Raw genomic sequence first — 16,601 nt, 5'->3', positions numbered from 1 at the left:
CGTCGTGGGGAGGAGGGTACCGAGACGAAGGGAGGAGAAAGGACCGCTTGGGTGTCTCAGTCTGGTCGTTCACAGAGCTGGACTCACCTCCCCTCAGGGAGGGCTGGCTACAGATGTGTGCTCATCTTTTTTTTTTTTTTTTTAATTAATTAATTAATTAATTAATTAATGGCTGTGTTGGGTCTTCGTTTCTGTGCGAGGGCTTTCTCTAGTTGCGGCAAGCGGGGGACACTCTTCATCGCGGTGCGCGGGCCTCTCACTGTCGCGGCCTCTCTTGTTGCGGAGCACAGGCTCCAGACGCGCAGGCTCAGTAATTGTGGCCCAGGGCCCAGTTGCTCCGCAGCATGTGGGATCCTCCCAGACCAGAGCTCAAACCCGTGTCCCCTGCATTGGCAGGCAGATTCTCAACCACTGCGCCACCAGGGAAGCCCTGTGCTCATCTTACATGGCAGTGCTGATTACAGGAGCAAAATTGTGCGGAGCGCTTAGCTGAGGGCCAGGCACACAGTAGGTGCTCAGTAATTGGCACAGGAAGGCCTCACAGAGGGCTGATGGGTGGGTGGCGGTGGCGCAGGTTCCCCTAGCCGTCATCCCACCCAGTGCCCGGCTCATGTAGGCGCTTAGTAAGCACAGGCAGCAGTGAACCTGGGGCCAGGGTGAGCTTGAGTGAGGGGCTTCTCCTGTCTGTGTCTCAGTTTTCCCCTCTGTGAGATGAGGTGGGCACAGTACCAGATCCCAGGGCCGGGGAGGGGGCTGGGAGAAATGATTTGCCGTTGCTATTATTACTACCATTTCCTGCTGGAAAACTCCTCTTGGGGCTCTGTGAGATGGTGAAGGGGAAGCGCCAGATAGAGGGGGTCAAGCTTCACTGTGGGTCACCCCCAGGTGGGCAAGGAAGGGATTTTGGGACCAAGGAGCAAAGAAGGATTCTGGGTATGCCCTCTTACCCGTCCCCCCAGATCCAGGAGCTCCAGGGAAAACCCCTATGCTGGGTGATGCCAGAGGCCCCACCAAGAGTCCCAGGCCTGGCAGTGAGGGGTCCTCAGACTTGGGGAGACAGAGTGGGACACAGCCCCTAGCCCCATGGGGTCAAGGCTGACAGGAGGGAGGGACAGGATCCGAGGGGAACGGGGCAAGGGGATGGAAAGGAGGCTGGACCATGGGTGGGTGACGATAACACGGTTGCTGGCCACTGCCTGTGGGGGGCACAGCAGGCTGAAGGCGGTGGCATGGGGACCCATCCCCCTATTAGCCAGGGTAGTGGAGTGGGGGGTAGTTGAGCGGGGAGGGGTCCTCCAGGGTGGTGATCATCAAGGAGGTGGGAATTGGGTCCGGAAGGAGGAAGTTCCCAGGGATGGGCAGGAAACCCCTGTCTGACCTTTGGTCTTTGCAGCTACCCATTGATTCCTGATTCCGGACCCTTCCCAGCCACTACTGGGAGGGAGGAGGGTTGGGGGCTGCAAGTGGTGCCCAACCAGCTATTTCTCTAGGTTGGTCAGGCCCACCCAGAGTCCCCTGGAACGGGGTAGGAGGAGGACATCTCCCTTCTGCATTAATGGGGAGTCATGTAGGCAGAGTGAATACATGGTTTCAATGCAGGCCTCTGGAGTTAAGTTCTGGCTGGGCCACCTACCGCTGTGAGACCTGGGACAAGTGATTTCTCCTCCTTGAGCTTCAGTTTTCTCCTGTCTAAAGTGGAGGCAACAAAGCCAGTTGTGAAACACTTGTCACGGTGCCTGGCACACAGTCAACCTTAATAAATGGTGGTATTTTTTTAAGGTGGGGCTGGATCATGTGCAGCCTCTGATGTGAGGCTGGGGAACTGAGACACAGGGGAGGGACACTGTCCCAGCTGCTGTTGCCCTGGGCCTGTGGGATCACCAGGGGAAAGGGGGCATGACAGGGGTAGAGCCTGGGTGACAAGGGTCCAGTTGAGAGCTCAGGCATGCGGGCAGTGCTTAGGCCAATGCCAGGTGGTGTGACAGTCTTGGTGTGAACTTAAGATTTTGGCTATTTTCACTGTATATTGAAGATGTTGCATATATGTATGTATGAACATGATATCTGTTGTCAAGGGAAAAGAAAGGCAACCATAAACTCCTAGAAAACGAAAAAGCCACTCTAGACCTGATGTGCTACAATTTTGAGCAACTGTCACAGTGTAAGGACAAGAGTTTTCAATATACACACTAATGTCTTTTGTATCAAGCTCAAAAATAACATTCTTTTTGGCAATTTGATCTCACAACTTTGATTTGTAATGTTTCTTTTTCCAATAATTTGTTTTAAAAGCTAGATTTTTTTTTTTAAATGGAAAAGGTAATGATGAAACTTCCTCTTTTTGCTCAACATTATGACTTTGAGATTGATTCCTTTTGACTGCTGTTTAGGTTTTCAGCAAATACATTACCATAATAATTACCAATGGACACTTAGACTGTTTCTAAATTTTTTGTTTCAATGAACAAAATAAGACTTGATATCAAATCTCCACAAGTGAAATTGCTGGGTCCTAAAGCAATAACATTTTACATTTTGACAGCTGTCATCAATTTGTCCTCCAAAGAGGTTGTTTCCATTGACACTCCTGCCAGCAGAGTCTAAAATTTCTAAAAACAGACTCTCTGAACACGTTCTGCCTGAATTCCTGGCCAGAAAATTCCAGAGGGAGGAGGTGAGCAACTGGTCCTCGAATTCACATGAGGTCAAATGCATCGAATGATGTGAGCATTTGGTTTTTCCCTGAAAACCATTTGTCATAGTCACAGGAAATTTTGTGCATGAATCTCTCTGCATTCCTTTGGAGGGTCATCATAAAACCTGACTTCGATTTTAATTATTTTTTTCTAAATTAAAAACAAGCCATTTGGTTTATTTGATTGTTTGGGCAGAGACGGGAAGACTGTCATGAGGAAGTCAGCTCTGTGTCACTCTGAAGACCGACATTGAAGTTCTCAAGGAGACACGAGGTTTTTAAAAACTCTCACAGAACTTCAGGAAGGTTCTGGAGGAAGCGATATTTCTGGCGAAGAAAAATTTCAGCAAAGTTTAGAAAACCCTCCACTTTTATGCCAACGTGTTTGGGTTTTGGTTAAATGCAAAGGAAATTAAGTTTTGGGCTTTTGGAGTTGACAGAGGAGGCAGGGAGAGCCCTTTGTGGGGGGGAAGAGCCTGTCATCTCCGGGCATCCGTGTGTCTTGCTGAAAAAAGGTGACCCACTTTCTTACCTGGGACTGGGGGCCAACAAGGTCAGGCTGCTGCTGTCCCCAGTGCCCTCCACCCAGCTTGTGCCAGGCTTCCCCTTTCCACCCCACCTCCCACACACTCCTGTTTCTGTAGCCATGGAGGGACCCCAGGGTGACCATGAATAGGGGAGGCCAGGGCAGGGACCTGGGAGAGTGTGCTGGGGACAAGGTGGAGACACAGAGGTTAAGACTCGGAGACAGAGGGACAGACAGAGACTTTGAGTGGTAACTGGACAGGTGGAGACAGGGAGGTACAACAGAGCAAGGGCAGGCTGGGGGCTGGCCCTGTGGGGAGGGAGGCAGGTGGGGTCTGGAAGGCAAGGCAGCTGGGGGATTCTCCATTCTGGCCGGGGATTGGGGCCTGTTCTCTCCAAGTTGCCCCCAGTTCTCACCCACTCCCTATCCTATGGCCTCCCATGGAGATCTGCAGCCCCCAGCCTCTGCCCCCCCTCCTTTCTCCCAACTGTCTCTGACACCAGATCTGATAGTACCCTTCCTGCTCACACACCCCCCATGGCTCCCCATTTCCCTGGAGCTGATTTTCAGGGATCTGGCAGGTATGGCCAAGGTGAAGCTAGCAGAATAAGTGAAAAGTAATGATAATATTTTAGGTCCCATTTACAGCCCTGAGCCCAGCCCTTTGTGTGCATCAGCCCTGGACCCCACAGTGAGGGGTCTGAAGTCCCTGGGGCCCCAGACAAGGCAAGGCCAGTCTCAAGCCCTGGCTGACTCCAGAAGGAGAAGCTGTTTCCTGCTCACTTCTGGATTTACGCCAGAGTTGCAGGGGGAGGGGCGTGTCTCAGACCCATCTTCCCAGCCTCTCAAGTTCTGGGCCCTCAGCCAGCAGCAACCAGGTCTGCAGACTGGGGCGACCCCTGGTGGCCAGCAACGGAACAAAGCGGTTAGACTCTCATCCCTCCCCTCAGCCTCACCTCCTCCTTTGGGGGGCGGCCCTCCAATTCCACCCCCCCACCCCAAGTTGGTCCTCTCCCAGTAAAGGCCCTGATCAGGCACCGCCAAGCCACCTCCAAGGTGGGTGGGGGGATAACGAGCAGGACTGGCTGAGGGGGGGGATCAGAGTTTCAAGTGCTGCTGTTCCCCGCCTTACACCAGCCTCTTCAGAAATTTTTCCAAACAAATTTTAATTACTTTAAGGGTAATACATGCACATGATTTTTAAAATGCAAACTTTACAAAAAGGTATACAGAGGAACATGAGACTGCTTCCCCCGCCGATCCCCAGATCCCTGATTCCTTTTCCAGAGGCCACAGCTGTGACCAGTGTTTCCTTCAGAGATAATTTGGATAAAAGTTTCCCCCAGTCCCGAATTTTAAAAGACGTGCACAAATTATTGCTCTCCTGCTTTTTACATTAATGCGTCTCAGAGAAGATCAGCTTTGGCCTTTTTAACAGTTTTATAGTGGGAATTCCCTGGTTGTCCAGTGGTTAGGACTCTGTACTTTCACTGCTGAGGGCACAGGTTCAATCCCTGGTCAGGCAACTAAGATCTGCAAGCCGGGCAGCTTGGCCAAAAACAAAAAATAAAAAAACCCACACAAACCAGTTGTATAGCATTCCGTGGTGTAGATGGACGGACACTCATTTTAAACAGTCCCCAACTGATGGACACTGAGGTTGTTTCCAATTTTTTGCAATTACCAAGGATGTGGTAATAATGTCTTCATTTCTCCTCTCCCCCACCCTCATCTTTTTAAAAGTAAACTTTTAACTTTGGAATACGTTTAGATTTACAGAAACTTTGCAGAGATAATACAGAGAGTCTCTGAATAGCGCTCATGCAGCTCCTTCCAATTTCTTTGTCAAAACCAAGAAACTAATCTTTGTATATTACTATTAACTAAACTCTAGACTCTACTTGATTTCCTCACTAAGTGTTTTTCTGTTCCGGGATCCGACACAGGATTCTCCACTGCATTCAGTCCATCATTTTGTATGCATTTAAATATGGCTGTAGATTAAAAATTGTTTTTAATTAAAATAATATGGTTGCAGAAAAATTGCCTGAAGAGGAGTTGATGGGTCAAACAATATGTGCACTTTTAATTTTGAGAGATTCTGGAAAACTGCCCTCCCAAGTGGTTGTACCAATGAGCAGTCCCATCAGCAGTGTGTGGGACTGCTTGCTTCCCAACAGCAGTGCCAGCACAACGTATTCACAAACTTTTAATTTGTTTTTTATTTTTGTCTTTGACAAACTAAAGGGTAGGAAATGGTATCACATTTTTTTCAGTTTGCATTTCTTCCCTAGCAGTGAGATTGGGCCCCTTTTTTGTATATTTCTATGCCGGTTGCCCATGTTCTTTGCCCATTTTCTACTGAGTTATTTTTTGAAAAATTAATATAGAATAGATCCTTACATAATAAGGAACGTAGTTTATTCCTGGATATAAAACACTATCTGAAATGGATCTTTCTTTTCTTTCTTTGAAAGGATTTTCTACCTAGTTGTTTAGATATAGGAAAGTTTCCATTAATTCTCTTGGGTTTTCTATATATAGTCATACCAACAGCAGATAATATTATTAGGTTGAATTGTTTCTGAGGCATTCCTGCCAAAAATGCCAATTAATCATGAGGAAACATCACAAAAACCCAAACTAGACACCACAAAATGACTCGCTTGGGCTTTTTAAAAAATGCCAGTGTCATGAAAGGCAAAGACAGATTGAGGAATGTTCCAGGTTAATACAATGTGTAAGCCAGGATACTCTTTTGTTACAAAGGACATTATCAGAACAGTTGGCAAAATCTGATTATAGTCTGGAAATTAGAATCTAAGTGTCCATCGATAGATGAATGGATAAAGAAGATGTTTTATATATATATATAGGTATATACACACACAATGGAATATTACTCATAATATTCTCATAAAAAAGAAATCTTGCATTTCAACAACATGGATGGATCTAGAGGGTATTATGTTAACTGAAATAAGTCAGGCTGAGAAAGACAAATACTGTATAATCTCACTTACATGAAATTGTTGCTATTTTGATGATCTTTTCAGAATTTTTCTCATTTGATCCATTAGTATGGTGAATTTTATTAACAGACTTCCAAATATTGAACCATCTCTGCACCTCAGGCATAAGTCACTTTGTTATGGTGTATCTTAAAAATGTGTTATTTGGTTTTCTGCTAAAATTCCATTTGGGAGTTTTGTACCCTCTTCATAGGGAGAGGGGTCTGTAGTTTTCCTGTTGTGCCATTTTTGTCAGCTTTTGGTGTCAAGGATATGCTGGCTCTCACCATTCCGATCACTCATTTTACAGGCAAGGTAAACTGAGGACCAGAGAGGAGAAGTAACCCCTTCAGGTCACTCCCAGGTCAGGGCTGGACCCTAAGTCCTCACGTCTGTGGGATGAGGGCAGCACTGTCCTTGTCCTTAGAGGGGACTTAAGTCCCAGCTCTGCACTATCTCACCTTGTGACCAAATGGACCTCAATTTCCCCATCTGCAAAATTAGCACTAGATGGTCAAGGAGAGAGGGTCGGGTCTTCTTTCTGCACAGTTTCCGTTCAGGGCGGCTGTCGGTCGAAAGCTGGGCGTTGATGGGTGTCGACTGAGCATCTCATCCAGCGTGGGTACCTCTGTAAGTGTCCCAGCAGGGCCCCCAGTGTCTGTCCTCCTGGCCTCGAGCCCTGATCCAGCTGGGGTCTGACTCACCCTCGTGCGCGCCGCGCTGGTCGCCTGCAACCCCCGGAGGTTCCCGGGCGAGAGCGCGAGCGGGGGCTGGGCCGAGGTCGGGACCCGGAGCGGGTCCGGGGGTGTGGCACTCTGCGCTGGGGACCGGCCTGGGCTTCCAGGGTGTAACTGCCGGGAAGGAGGGAGGGTCCCGTCAGCACTTGTAACCCCCTTCCCCAGAGACCCTCCAGCATTCTTCCGCCTTTCCTGGGAACGCCCCCTCCCCAGAGATCCCATGCTCCAGGATCCCTCATCCCTTCTCCACCCCTGGCCATTTCCAGGACCCCTCCCCAGGGACTCCCAGCCTTTTCCCCAGAAGCTCCGCCTCCAGGCCCCCGGCCCCTCGCTCGATACTCGATTTTTCTTGCATCCTCCACTTGCACTCCCCGCCCTTGCCGGAGTCCCCAGTATGCGCCCGACCCCAGGGACCCGTGCCTCCAGAGTGCCCGCGCTAACGTGGGGGATCCCCGTCCCCAAAGAGCGCCTCCCCCGCCCCCCAAGTTCTAACTCCTGACCTTCACTTTGACTCTCCACAAGGCCCCGCCCACATGGGCAGGGGCATGGGCTCGCCCTCTCCCGGACCCTTCCCGCCCACCCCTCACTCACACGTGCTCGCGCAGCGCCGCCTCCCGGGCTGCGCAGGCTTCACCCTCGGCCTCCGCCGCGCTCGCGCGCCGCTGCACCGCGGCCAGCCGCTGCGCAGACTCCGTGGCCGCCGCCTCCCAGCGCGCCAGGGCTTCTGCGGGCGCAGGGGGCAGGATCAGGCTGGAGATCAGGCTCCTGCCCCTCGCACACCAGCTCCGAATTCGTAGTCTGCCTACTATTTGCGTGGTTTATTTTATTTGAATTAAGTTTGTGTGCTGTTTGCCTGACCTTTACGTGTTATTTGCATAGCTTTTCATAGGTTTACATTACTTTTGGGAATCTCTACACGGCGTGTGCATATTTTGTTGTATTTGCATTGTTTTCTGACATTCGCATGACCTTTGCATATTATGTGCATTTCTTTCACAAGTTTTCGCGTTCGTCTGCTTTACGTTTGCACCTGTACGTGTCATTTGCGTAGCTGGGAACCTTCTAGGCTCCTCCCACCTCTAGACCTGCCCACCACTTTGCACCCCAACACACCTGTCAGCGCCCCGTTCTCAGCCCCCATCTGGGTCCCCTGAGCCTTGGCCTCGTCCATCTCAGTCTTCAGTGTCATCAGTTGGGTCTGAAGCCGACTCTGCGGAGTGGAGGGGAAGTGAGGGGGGGAGGGGGGAGGGGGGAGGGGGGAGGGGGGGAGGGGAGAAGGAGTGAATTGGCCCCGCCCTTTCTAGGGGAGACTGAGACTACACTGGTGTTCCTTGAGCTTTATTTGGACCTTTGGGGTCCCGTAGTTGTAAAACACAGACGTGGCCTCTGAAGTCTGGGGTACCGAGTGGTGACAGGTGCCTGCCTGGAAGGAGATCTTTGTCCAGGTCAACCGGCCCCTACTCCAGGCCAACTAGATGTAGAAAAGGTTTAGCTCTGCCGACAGGATCTGGTTCCAATCCTAGCTATATCTAGACTCGCGGACTGGGGTTTCAGACCAGCACAAGCCAATTTGGTGGTTGACAATTGGGTTTCTAGGGTATACTTAGTCACCTCTGTGAGACTGTTACAGTAGAAGTGGAAAATGGCGTTTTTCTTTCCTACTAACAAGCCGGGAAAACAAAGGAATGAGTGAATGGCTATAGAAACAGCAAAAGCAGGCCTATAAAAGTTAAGCAATCCTAGTTTCACTTTAACTGTTACTAATCTGTAGTGCATGCAACTAGAATTGTCCTACACAAAGCTAATTCCTTAATCACTCTCTGACTCTATGTGAATTATATCCTGCACCTGGCATTCTTTTCTCCCACACTCCCTTGTAACACTCCCTTGTAGCTTTCTTCATTTCAGAGAGAAGGTCACCAGCGATAATCTTGGAGATGACCACACCCAGTTTCGGAGCTGCCTGATGTCAGCTGTGGCCGTTTTGAAATTTCCCAGAAGAATGCAAGCCCATCACTGCCTTGATCCTTATCAGCTACCCCAGACTACAAGCCCTGACTATAAGACTTCTCCCTATTCCCCCAGAGAGGGGGGCACAGTTTTTTTGAGGTGCTAGCCTGCTGTGTTCCCTCTTTGCCTGGCAAAGAAATAAAGCTACTCTATCTACTTCCTCCAAAACTCTGTCTCCGTATTTCTATTTGGTACTGGTGTACAGAGGCGGAGATTTCGGCAACAAGACATTCTGCAAAACCACTGGCCTGGCTTCCTCAGAGAATCCTCCATGGAGAGGCAGAGACAGAATTTGAACCCAGTGCAGGCTGCTCTTAACCTCGGCTGCCCCAGGCCTTTCTTTCCCTTAGGCAGTCAGGAAAGGTGTAGGGATGAATTTTCAAAAGACATGAATTTTCAAAAATTCATACACTGCCCAACCTCTGCTGCGCCTGGGACACAGGGGTACACAGTAGTTACTCAATAAACATGAATGGTTGGGACATTGAGGATGATTCTTCTGCGAGGCCCAGGGCTGGGAAGGGTTAAGGAAGGGTTTGAAGGGGGTGGCAGGAGGAAAAGGGAGGACCTGGCTGGTACCTCCCCCAAGAGGCCAACTTTAGCCTCCTAATTACAGGTGACATGAATGTCCCTCTCTCGAAATAGGGCTGCTGTACACTGGCTGGGAGGTGGGATGTTGAGTGGGTACCTAGGGGGAGGGTTAGCACAGGGCCTCCCCAGGTGGGCTTAGGGGTCTGAGGCTTCCCTAGCCTCCACCAGTGATCTGGCAAATAGCAGAGGACAGTGGCACCTTCTTGGTCAGAAGGTAGACTCAAGGATGAACTGGCATCGTAGGAGTTGGAAGGAATTACGTGTGTATTCTTATTTGCCTCCCTCAATTGAAGAATGGCGGAAACCAAGGCACAGGGCGTGGGGGGGGGGAGCCCCAGGGATGTGTGTGCACCCTCTCCCCCCCATATTCTGGATTCCCCAGCCCCCCACCCTGCCCACCTACCTGGCGGCCCTCACAGGCCCTTAGGGCCTCCTCCAGCTCCTGTCGGACACCCTCGGCCTGGTTCAGCTGCCTGGTCAGGGCCTCCTCGAGCTGAGCAGCCTCTGCCAGCCGGCGCCGAAGTTCCTCGACCTCGGGCACCAGGTCTCCAGGCGGCGCCGTGGTGTTGGCCCCTGGCTCTGGGCAGCGAGGCCTCCGGGAGGCCGAGGCGGCCAGATTCCAGGCCAGCAGGGCTGCTCCAGCCGCCACCGCTGCCAGGAACACCGCGGCCCCGCACAGGGCGAACACTCGCCTGGCGCGCCCCGGCTCCGGCCCCGGCTCGGCCATGCCGCCGCCATCCACAGCTCTGGCCCCAGACGGCCACGAGCATTTAATTGGCACCTTGGGGCGCCAGGGACACCCACGGTTCCGCCCTGCCTGGCGGTGGCTTCAAGTTTGTTGGGAGGGGCTGGACCCACGCCAGGGGCCAGGCCAGGCTAGTGGAGCCCAGGACAGGACTGGGGGGGTCCTGGATTCCAGTCTGGCATCTGCATCCCACGTGACCCTCTGAGCCTCAGTTTCCCCCTCTGTGAAGCGGAGATGACAGTAGCTCCTGCCCCGTAGGGCTTTGTGGGAATCACTTAAGCACATCTGCGCAAAAGCACCCATTTGCACAGGGGGCTCTTGGCGAGGGTCTGGGGGTATATTGTCCCTATTCTGTTCATGGAAAGACCAAGCCTAGAAGACGGGAGGCTACTCGAGCATTTGAGGTCGGCCTGGCTCAGGCTGCCACACTTTTTGTGACTGGCTGTGAGAAACAGAGGGTCGACGCAAGGGTGGATCGGTCCCATCTCCCTGCCCGTTCTCCATTAGGCCACCAGGGGGCGATCTTACAACGTGAATCAGATCCAGGCGAGTTCACACCGTTCCCCAGACTTCCCTGAGTCAAATCCTCCTCCTCCCCCTCCGCCCTCTTTCCCCTTATCTCCTCTTGGCCCTCCTCCATTTCCACCTCCCTTTCCTCCTCCTCTTCTTCCCCAGCAAGGCCCCTAGCAGGTCTGTGATGTCACTTCCTGCTCTTAGCCCCCTCCAGCCCTTCTCAGCGCTCTTCAGGCCAGCGCATTCCTACCCCAGGGCTGCCTGAGAGCCCTCTCCTCCCTCTTTGCCCAGTTAACAGTTCCTACCAGCTCTCCCCTGTCCACCAGTGTGTCTCCTCCTCCAGAACCCTCCCCCTTCCCCACTAACTCAGGCCCCTTTTGATCAGCTCTCTCAGCTCTGCTGTCATTTTACCTGTGTTTGATTCCTGGCTGCCTCCCCCATCATACTGGGTGAGCCCCTAGAAAGCAAAGCCTGCACCTGCCCTGTTCACACTGCCACCGTGTAGGCCTGGCACACAATAGTTGTGCAGAAATGTGAGCTGAGTGAACACTATGAACTAGAATCTGTGTCCCTCCCTGACCTGCCCCGCCCCCGCCCCCCCCCCCCCCCAGTTCCACATTAAGAAACCAGAGCCCAGAGAGGCTAAGTCTCAGGCCAGGGACACACAGCAGCCACAGGTCACTGCCAGATTCCTGCTGAAGCTTCAATCCCCCCAACAGCCAGCCAGGGAAGAGGGGCATTTTTAGGAAAGAGAGACGTTTATACCCTGGCCATTGGGTGGGAATTTAGGGGAAGAAATTGAGCAGGTCAAACCCGTAATATTGGGGCAAACCTGCCCCCTCCATCAGCGAAACACAGCCCAGGTATGGTGGGGGTGGGAGGCGGAGCTGTTTTGGGACTTTCCAAGCTGGGAGCCCAAGCTGGGAGTTGGGGGTGAGGATGTTGAGTGGGGATGGGAAAGGACTGAGGTCATGTGAGAAAGGTTTGCTTCCCGGCAATCAAGAGAACCTGCTGGAAGCAGAGGGTTTCATTGCCTGAGCAGCTGAGAAACCCTGAGAGAGTCCAGTCACTTCTCTGGACCTCAGTTTCCTCATCTGTTAGATGGAGCTGCCGATGGAGGGGGTGGTGAAATGACTCAGTCATTGTAAAGGGACTCCATGGGAGCACCTGCTGAGCCCACCTGTGAGCTGGGGACACAGAACTGATGGGGACCCAAGCCTCACCTTCTAGAGCCGAGGTTCTCACCGGAATTGATTCTGCCCCCCAGGGGAAACTTGGTAATGTCTAGAGGCATTTTTTTTGTTGTCACAACCTTGGGGTAAGGTGCTATGGGCCTCTAGTGGGTGGAAGCCAGGGATGCTGCTCAACGTCCTACAGTACACAGGGCAGGCCCCACAGCAGAGAATGGTCCAGTCCAAATGTCAAGAGTTTGGAGGCCGAGAAACCCTGCTCTAGAACTTCAGAGTGGGGAGCTGGTGCTCCGAGCAGCGGGTGGAGACTAGCTGAGGCCATGAGGCAGGAAGGAACTTGACAAATCAAAATGCAGAGAAATGGTCACAGGGGGTGGAGCAAGAGGAAGTTAGGGGCCGGGGGTGGTGTCGGGGGGCATCAGGGGAGGCCTGTGGCAGGGATGGGGTTTGGGGGGCCCTGGGAGGACAGCGGGAGCCATGGAGGAGGGGGCCCGACCATCTGGGCTCGGGACCATGTCGAGGGCAGTGCAGAATTCTGGGAATTCTGGGCAGATGCAAGGGACCTGCCCCCACCCCCAGCCATACACAAGAAGTTGCCCGGACAATAGTCAGGATTCCAGGGGAACTTGGAGGAAGGAAGATAACAGAGGAGGAAGGAATTATGGGCCATGGGAGGATCCAAGAAAGTGGGTTGGAGGGTTTATCAGATGGTAGGCTTCAATTTTGAACACCTTCCAATTTTTTTTTTTTTTTTGGCCGTGCCATGCAGCTTGCGGGATCTCAGTTACCCAACCAAGGACTGAACCCGGGCCACGGCAGTGAAAGCTCAAAATCCTAACCACTAGGCCACCAGGGAACTCCCAGTGGCCTTCAATTTTGAGAAGCAGAGAGGCTTTCTGGAGGAGGGGCTCCCAGAGCTGGGTACTGCAGGATGAATAAGAGTTTGGGGGATGGAGGAGGAGGGGGCATTGTGACACAGGCCTGTGTGTGTCTGCAGATCCAGGTTTGATCCCAGCCCTGCACTTTCTGTGGGAAGGGATTGGGAACCAGGACAAAGTGTCCCTCATCACAGCCTTGGTTTCCTCATGGGACCACCGCCATCAGAAGATCCCGGCGAGATGAGAGCAGAACACTGCAGGCAGGCTGATGAGGGTGTAGAGTTCTTTAAGACGATCCAAATGGAGAAGAGGGCTGGGGAGGCAGTGGGGTGGTGACTGCCAGAAACGCAGGGATTCCTGAGAACATTCTAGAGCAGGGAAAGCTGGATGTGGATGTCAATGGGTGTCCACCCTGGCCCGCAGGGCAGGCCCCAGATGCTTGGGGGTGACACAATAACATTCCAAAAACTTGAGAGTAAAGTTTTTCCCCCCCTAGAGGGGTGTTTACTTTTTTGGAGCCCAAAGACCCCAGAAGAAAGTGACTTTCTAGAAACCGTGTCAGCAAGAAGCAGGTGCCCCACTTTCCACCCCCATGCCCTCCTCAGCTCTAGGGCAGCCTTGGGCCAACTCCGCTACTTCTCCATGCCCAAGGTATCCCTCCAGAGCTGCCCCATGGACCCCTTAGGCTACCCCATCCCCCCTCTCCTCCCCACAACCGTGTTGCCATGTGGTCCCCTCAGAACGGGCCAGGTCAGGAAGCCTCAAAGGGGGAAGCAGAGAGGGAACCGGACCAGTCCAGGTTGTGGCCTAAAAGACATCAAAACAGGGACTCAGAGGCAGATACAACACGGGCTCCGCCCCCCCAAGCCCTGCCCCGCTCCAGGACCGCCCCCCCCCATCCCCTCCTTGCTCACTGGGCTCTCCCTCCCTCTCCAAGATTCTTCTCCTCCTCGGTGCCCAGCCCTCTGCCCCGCAGGTAGGCCACCTCCCCAGACCGTGACCCATCCCCGACTCCCATCCTTTCCCAGCTTTCTTCTCCCCCGAGCTGCCCCCTCCTTACCGGCCGGCTTTCTGGGACCTCAGATCAGCAGAGCCTTGAGGACCACGACCACGACCACAGCGAACAGGACGCTCCAGCAGCTAGAAGAGTTGTTCTCAGCTGAAGCCTCACTCCCCCTTCTGGAGTAGAGATCGGGACAACTCAGGCAGCTGCCGGGCCGGCTCCAGCAGCTGGAGGCTGCGCCCCCAAGAATCTCCACTCCTCCCCCACCAAGTCACTGGGGAGGAGAGCTGGCAGCGGCCAGCCCATGGCTGTGTGACACAAGGGACAAGGCTGGGACTTAAACTTTGCCCCCTGAGCAACGGGGTTTTTCGAAGCCAAGGGGGTCGCGAGTCTTCGGGGTGGGGTGAAAGGGGAGTAGCCGGGGGTGGGGGGGTCGTCTCGGACCTTAGTCGCTGCACCTCCTCCAAAGTGTCCTCCAGCTTCCGGTTCAAAATCTTGACCTCGCCTGGTGGGGTCGGGTACAGAATCAAGGGGCGCGTCAACACACTGACCACGCCCACTCACCTGGCTCCACCCCGGGACAAGTCCCCGCCTCTAGCCCCGCCCTCATTCAACCCACGCTGGGAAACCTGGCGTGCTCACCCCTCCCCTACTCCAGATGGAATCTGGCCCCATCCCTCCCTCCCGACCCCAACCCTGGGACCCTCCCTCCTCAGTCCTCTTCAATATCTGGCCCACCCCTCGGAGCCGCCTCCGTGGAACGCTGGCCTCGTGCTTTTCTCACCCTGAAGCTCCACCACCCGTGCCTGCTCCATCTTCAGAGAGTCCCTCAGGGTCACCTGCGACGCGGGGGTGGGGGTGGGGTGTGGGAAACTGGACTTCTGTCCTTGGGCCCTGGACCCCTCCTTAGGCCCTGGGATCAGAGGAGCTCGGGTCCAAACCCCCTTCAGTTTCCACTCCGACCGTCCCCTGCACCTCAGTCTCCCACCTTGAAGAGTGGCCACAACCTCCCACCCTCCCAGGGCCACCGATAAGGGTGTGATCCTCGAAATGGGAGTTTTGAGGCCCTCCCCAAGAGAATTTGGAAGCTCCCCATGCCCAAACTCTAGGAGAAGTTTCCAGATCCCCCGGGCTATTGCCCGAGAAGATTGAGAGGTCCTCCCAAAACCAGAGCACAGGGGGGATTTCGGAGTCCAAGTAGAGGTCCAGTGGGAGTTTCAAGGTTCCCCCATATCAGGACACAGATGAAAATTCCAAAGTCTCTCAGGATGCAGTGGAAGTATCAAGAGCCTCTTCTTTCTTTGGGACCTGGTGAGGTCCCGATCCCAACCCCTAGAGGGGACTTCTGCTCCCCCAAGACTGGGGCCCGAGGGGAGTTTCTAGCTCCCACACATCAGTGCCCTGGAGTCTGGAGATTCCCCCATATCCTAGCAGGGATACTGAGGCCCCTGATTTGGGTGCTCTGGGAAGTTTTAAGACCCCACCCCACACTAGCACCCTGGTGAGTTTAGAGGTCTCCAAACCCTGGTGGGGACATCCAGGGGGGAGTTTTAAGGTCTATCATCTTGATCTCCACGTAGACCCTGTAAGAACCCCCGCAAGTACAGGGCCCTCTCTAGGGGGTGCAGTGGCTTACCACCGTCTGGTTGCAGGTGGCGGCCTGGACCTCCATCTTGTGTAAGACTTCCTGGGCCTGGGTTAGCTGGTGCTGCACGTGTCGAGTGAGGTTCTGACACTCCCGCTCTGCTTGGAGGCCATCCGTGCAGTCCTTGCTGTCGGCCCTGACAACGAAGATGATCAGGGGCACGAGGATAACCATCAGTGTGACCAGAAGCAGCAGGAAGCACATGCACCGTGGCAGCTTGCCGCAGCGCAGCACCGACTCATTCAAGTGGTCAACCATGGGCACAGGGCTGTAGTGATACAAAGTAGGTGCCCTCCAGATCTGCCCGTAGGGACTGGACGGGAGTTAGGGGAGGGCGCTGGAAACTCCTCTGGGCTGGGGCTATCCACTTATTAGCATAGGAGCTGTGCCGACCAATGACAAGTTCCAGCAGGATCCTCTGACTTGGAGATGCTTGAATGGGGAAACTGCAGGCTGAGCAGAGCCCAGGCTTTCTGTTTCGGTTTCCTGTTTCGCTTTCCCAGAAAAAGAGGTGGGTTGTTTCTGCCTAATTATGGCCTCGGGACTTTCTGGGTTGGTTGCTGGCCGGTGAGATCCTGTGGGAGGGAACTGGGGCTACCTGCGACACCCCATCTCAAGTCCCTGCCCTTCTCCTTCATGTTTCTGAGGGTGACAACTGCAGTTACTGAGTGCCTAGTGCATGCCAGCTTTGTATTCATCTGTACCACGACCTGAAGAGGCCGAGGGCGTTTTTGGTTCCCAAGTCCCCAGCTGGGGAAACTGAGGCTGAGAGGTGACTAGTGGACTGGGGACAGGGTCTGGGTCTGACTGAAGAGGCTGGGTTTTCAATTCAGGGGTCTCCCTGGTGACCTAGCAGGGGTTCACTTAGCATCCCTGCCACTCCCCCCCCCCCCCACCAAGGGGACCATAGGGAGCCATGGAGGGTGTCAGAGGAGGGACCATAGCCTGTGGGAGCGGGGAGACGATCTGGATGGACCCATGAGACTAAGGCTTTAGTCCCCCCATTTGGCCACCAGAGGCTGCCGCAGCCAACAAACCAGGTCCCTGTTCTAGCTCC

The 16,601-nt window shown here is 53.7% G+C and overlaps 2 protein-coding genes across 2 annotated transcripts; both read right to left on the bottom strand.

The window, feature by feature from the left end:
• Nucleotides 1-6,264: 6,264 nt before the first annotated feature.
• On the bottom strand, nt 6,265-10,297 carry CCDC194 (coiled-coil domain containing 194). Its single transcript, XM_059919760.1, has 4 exons — nt 9,974-10,297; nt 8,083-8,179; nt 7,561-7,693; nt 6,265-7,083 (listed from the first exon to the last, which is right to left on the bottom strand). Exons 1-4 carry the CDS (start codon nt 10,295-10,297, stop codon nt 6,933-6,935), a joined length of 705 nt encoding a protein of 234 aa, XP_059775743.1. The 3' UTR covers nt 6,265-6,932.
• Nucleotides 10,298-13,372: 3,075 nt separating this feature from the next.
• Nucleotides 13,373-15,987, bottom strand: BST2 (bone marrow stromal cell antigen 2). Its single transcript, XM_059919762.1, has 5 exons — nt 15,536-15,987; nt 14,684-14,738; nt 14,344-14,404; nt 13,957-14,075; nt 13,373-13,703 (listed from the first exon to the last, which is right to left on the bottom strand). The coding sequence occupies exons 1-4, from the start codon at nt 15,800-15,802 to the stop codon at nt 13,976-13,978; spliced, it is 483 nt and encodes a 160-aa protein (XP_059775745.1). The 5' UTR covers nt 15,803-15,987; the 3' UTR covers nt 13,373-13,703; nt 13,957-13,975.
• Nucleotides 15,988-16,601: the final 614 nt, after the last annotated feature.

The sequence above is a fragment of the Balaenoptera ricei genome, chromosome 3 (assembly GCF_028023285.1).
Source record: "Balaenoptera ricei isolate mBalRic1 chromosome 3, mBalRic1.hap2, whole genome shotgun sequence".
In the NCBI taxonomy this organism is placed as follows: Eukaryota; Metazoa; Chordata; class Mammalia; order Artiodactyla; family Balaenopteridae; genus Balaenoptera; species Balaenoptera ricei.
Note: the sequence above shows the minus strand (reverse complement) of the source record. Positions and strands in the feature narration are given on the sequence as shown.

Excerpts from the sequence above, each read along its gene's own strand:
- CCDC194 (XM_059919760.1), bottom strand. The coding sequence starts at position 10,297 with ATGGCCGAGCCGGGGCCGGAGCCGGGGCGCGCCAGGCGAGTGTTCGCC. Across the intron at positions 7,694-8,082 it reads TGAGAACGGGGCGCTGACAG|AAGCCCTGGCGCGCTGGGAG; the intron begins GTGTGTTGGGGT and ends CTGCGCCCGCAG. Across the intron at positions 7,084-7,560 it reads GCGGCGCTGCGCGAGCACGT|TTACACCCTGGAAGCCCAGG; the intron begins GTGAGTGAGGGG and ends CCTTCCCGGCAG.
- BST2 (XM_059919762.1), bottom strand. The coding sequence starts at position 15,802 with ATGGTTGACCACTTGAATGAGTCGGTGCTGCGCTGCGGCAAGCTGCCA. Across the intron at positions 14,739-15,535 it reads CCACCTGCAACCAGACGGTG|GTGACCCTGAGGGACTCTCT; the intron begins GTAAGCCACTGC and ends CCCGCGTCGCAG. Across the intron at positions 14,405-14,683 it reads ACGGGTGGTGGAGCTTCAGG|GCGAGGTCAAGATTTTGAAC; the intron begins GTGAGAAAAGCA and ends CGACCCCACCAG.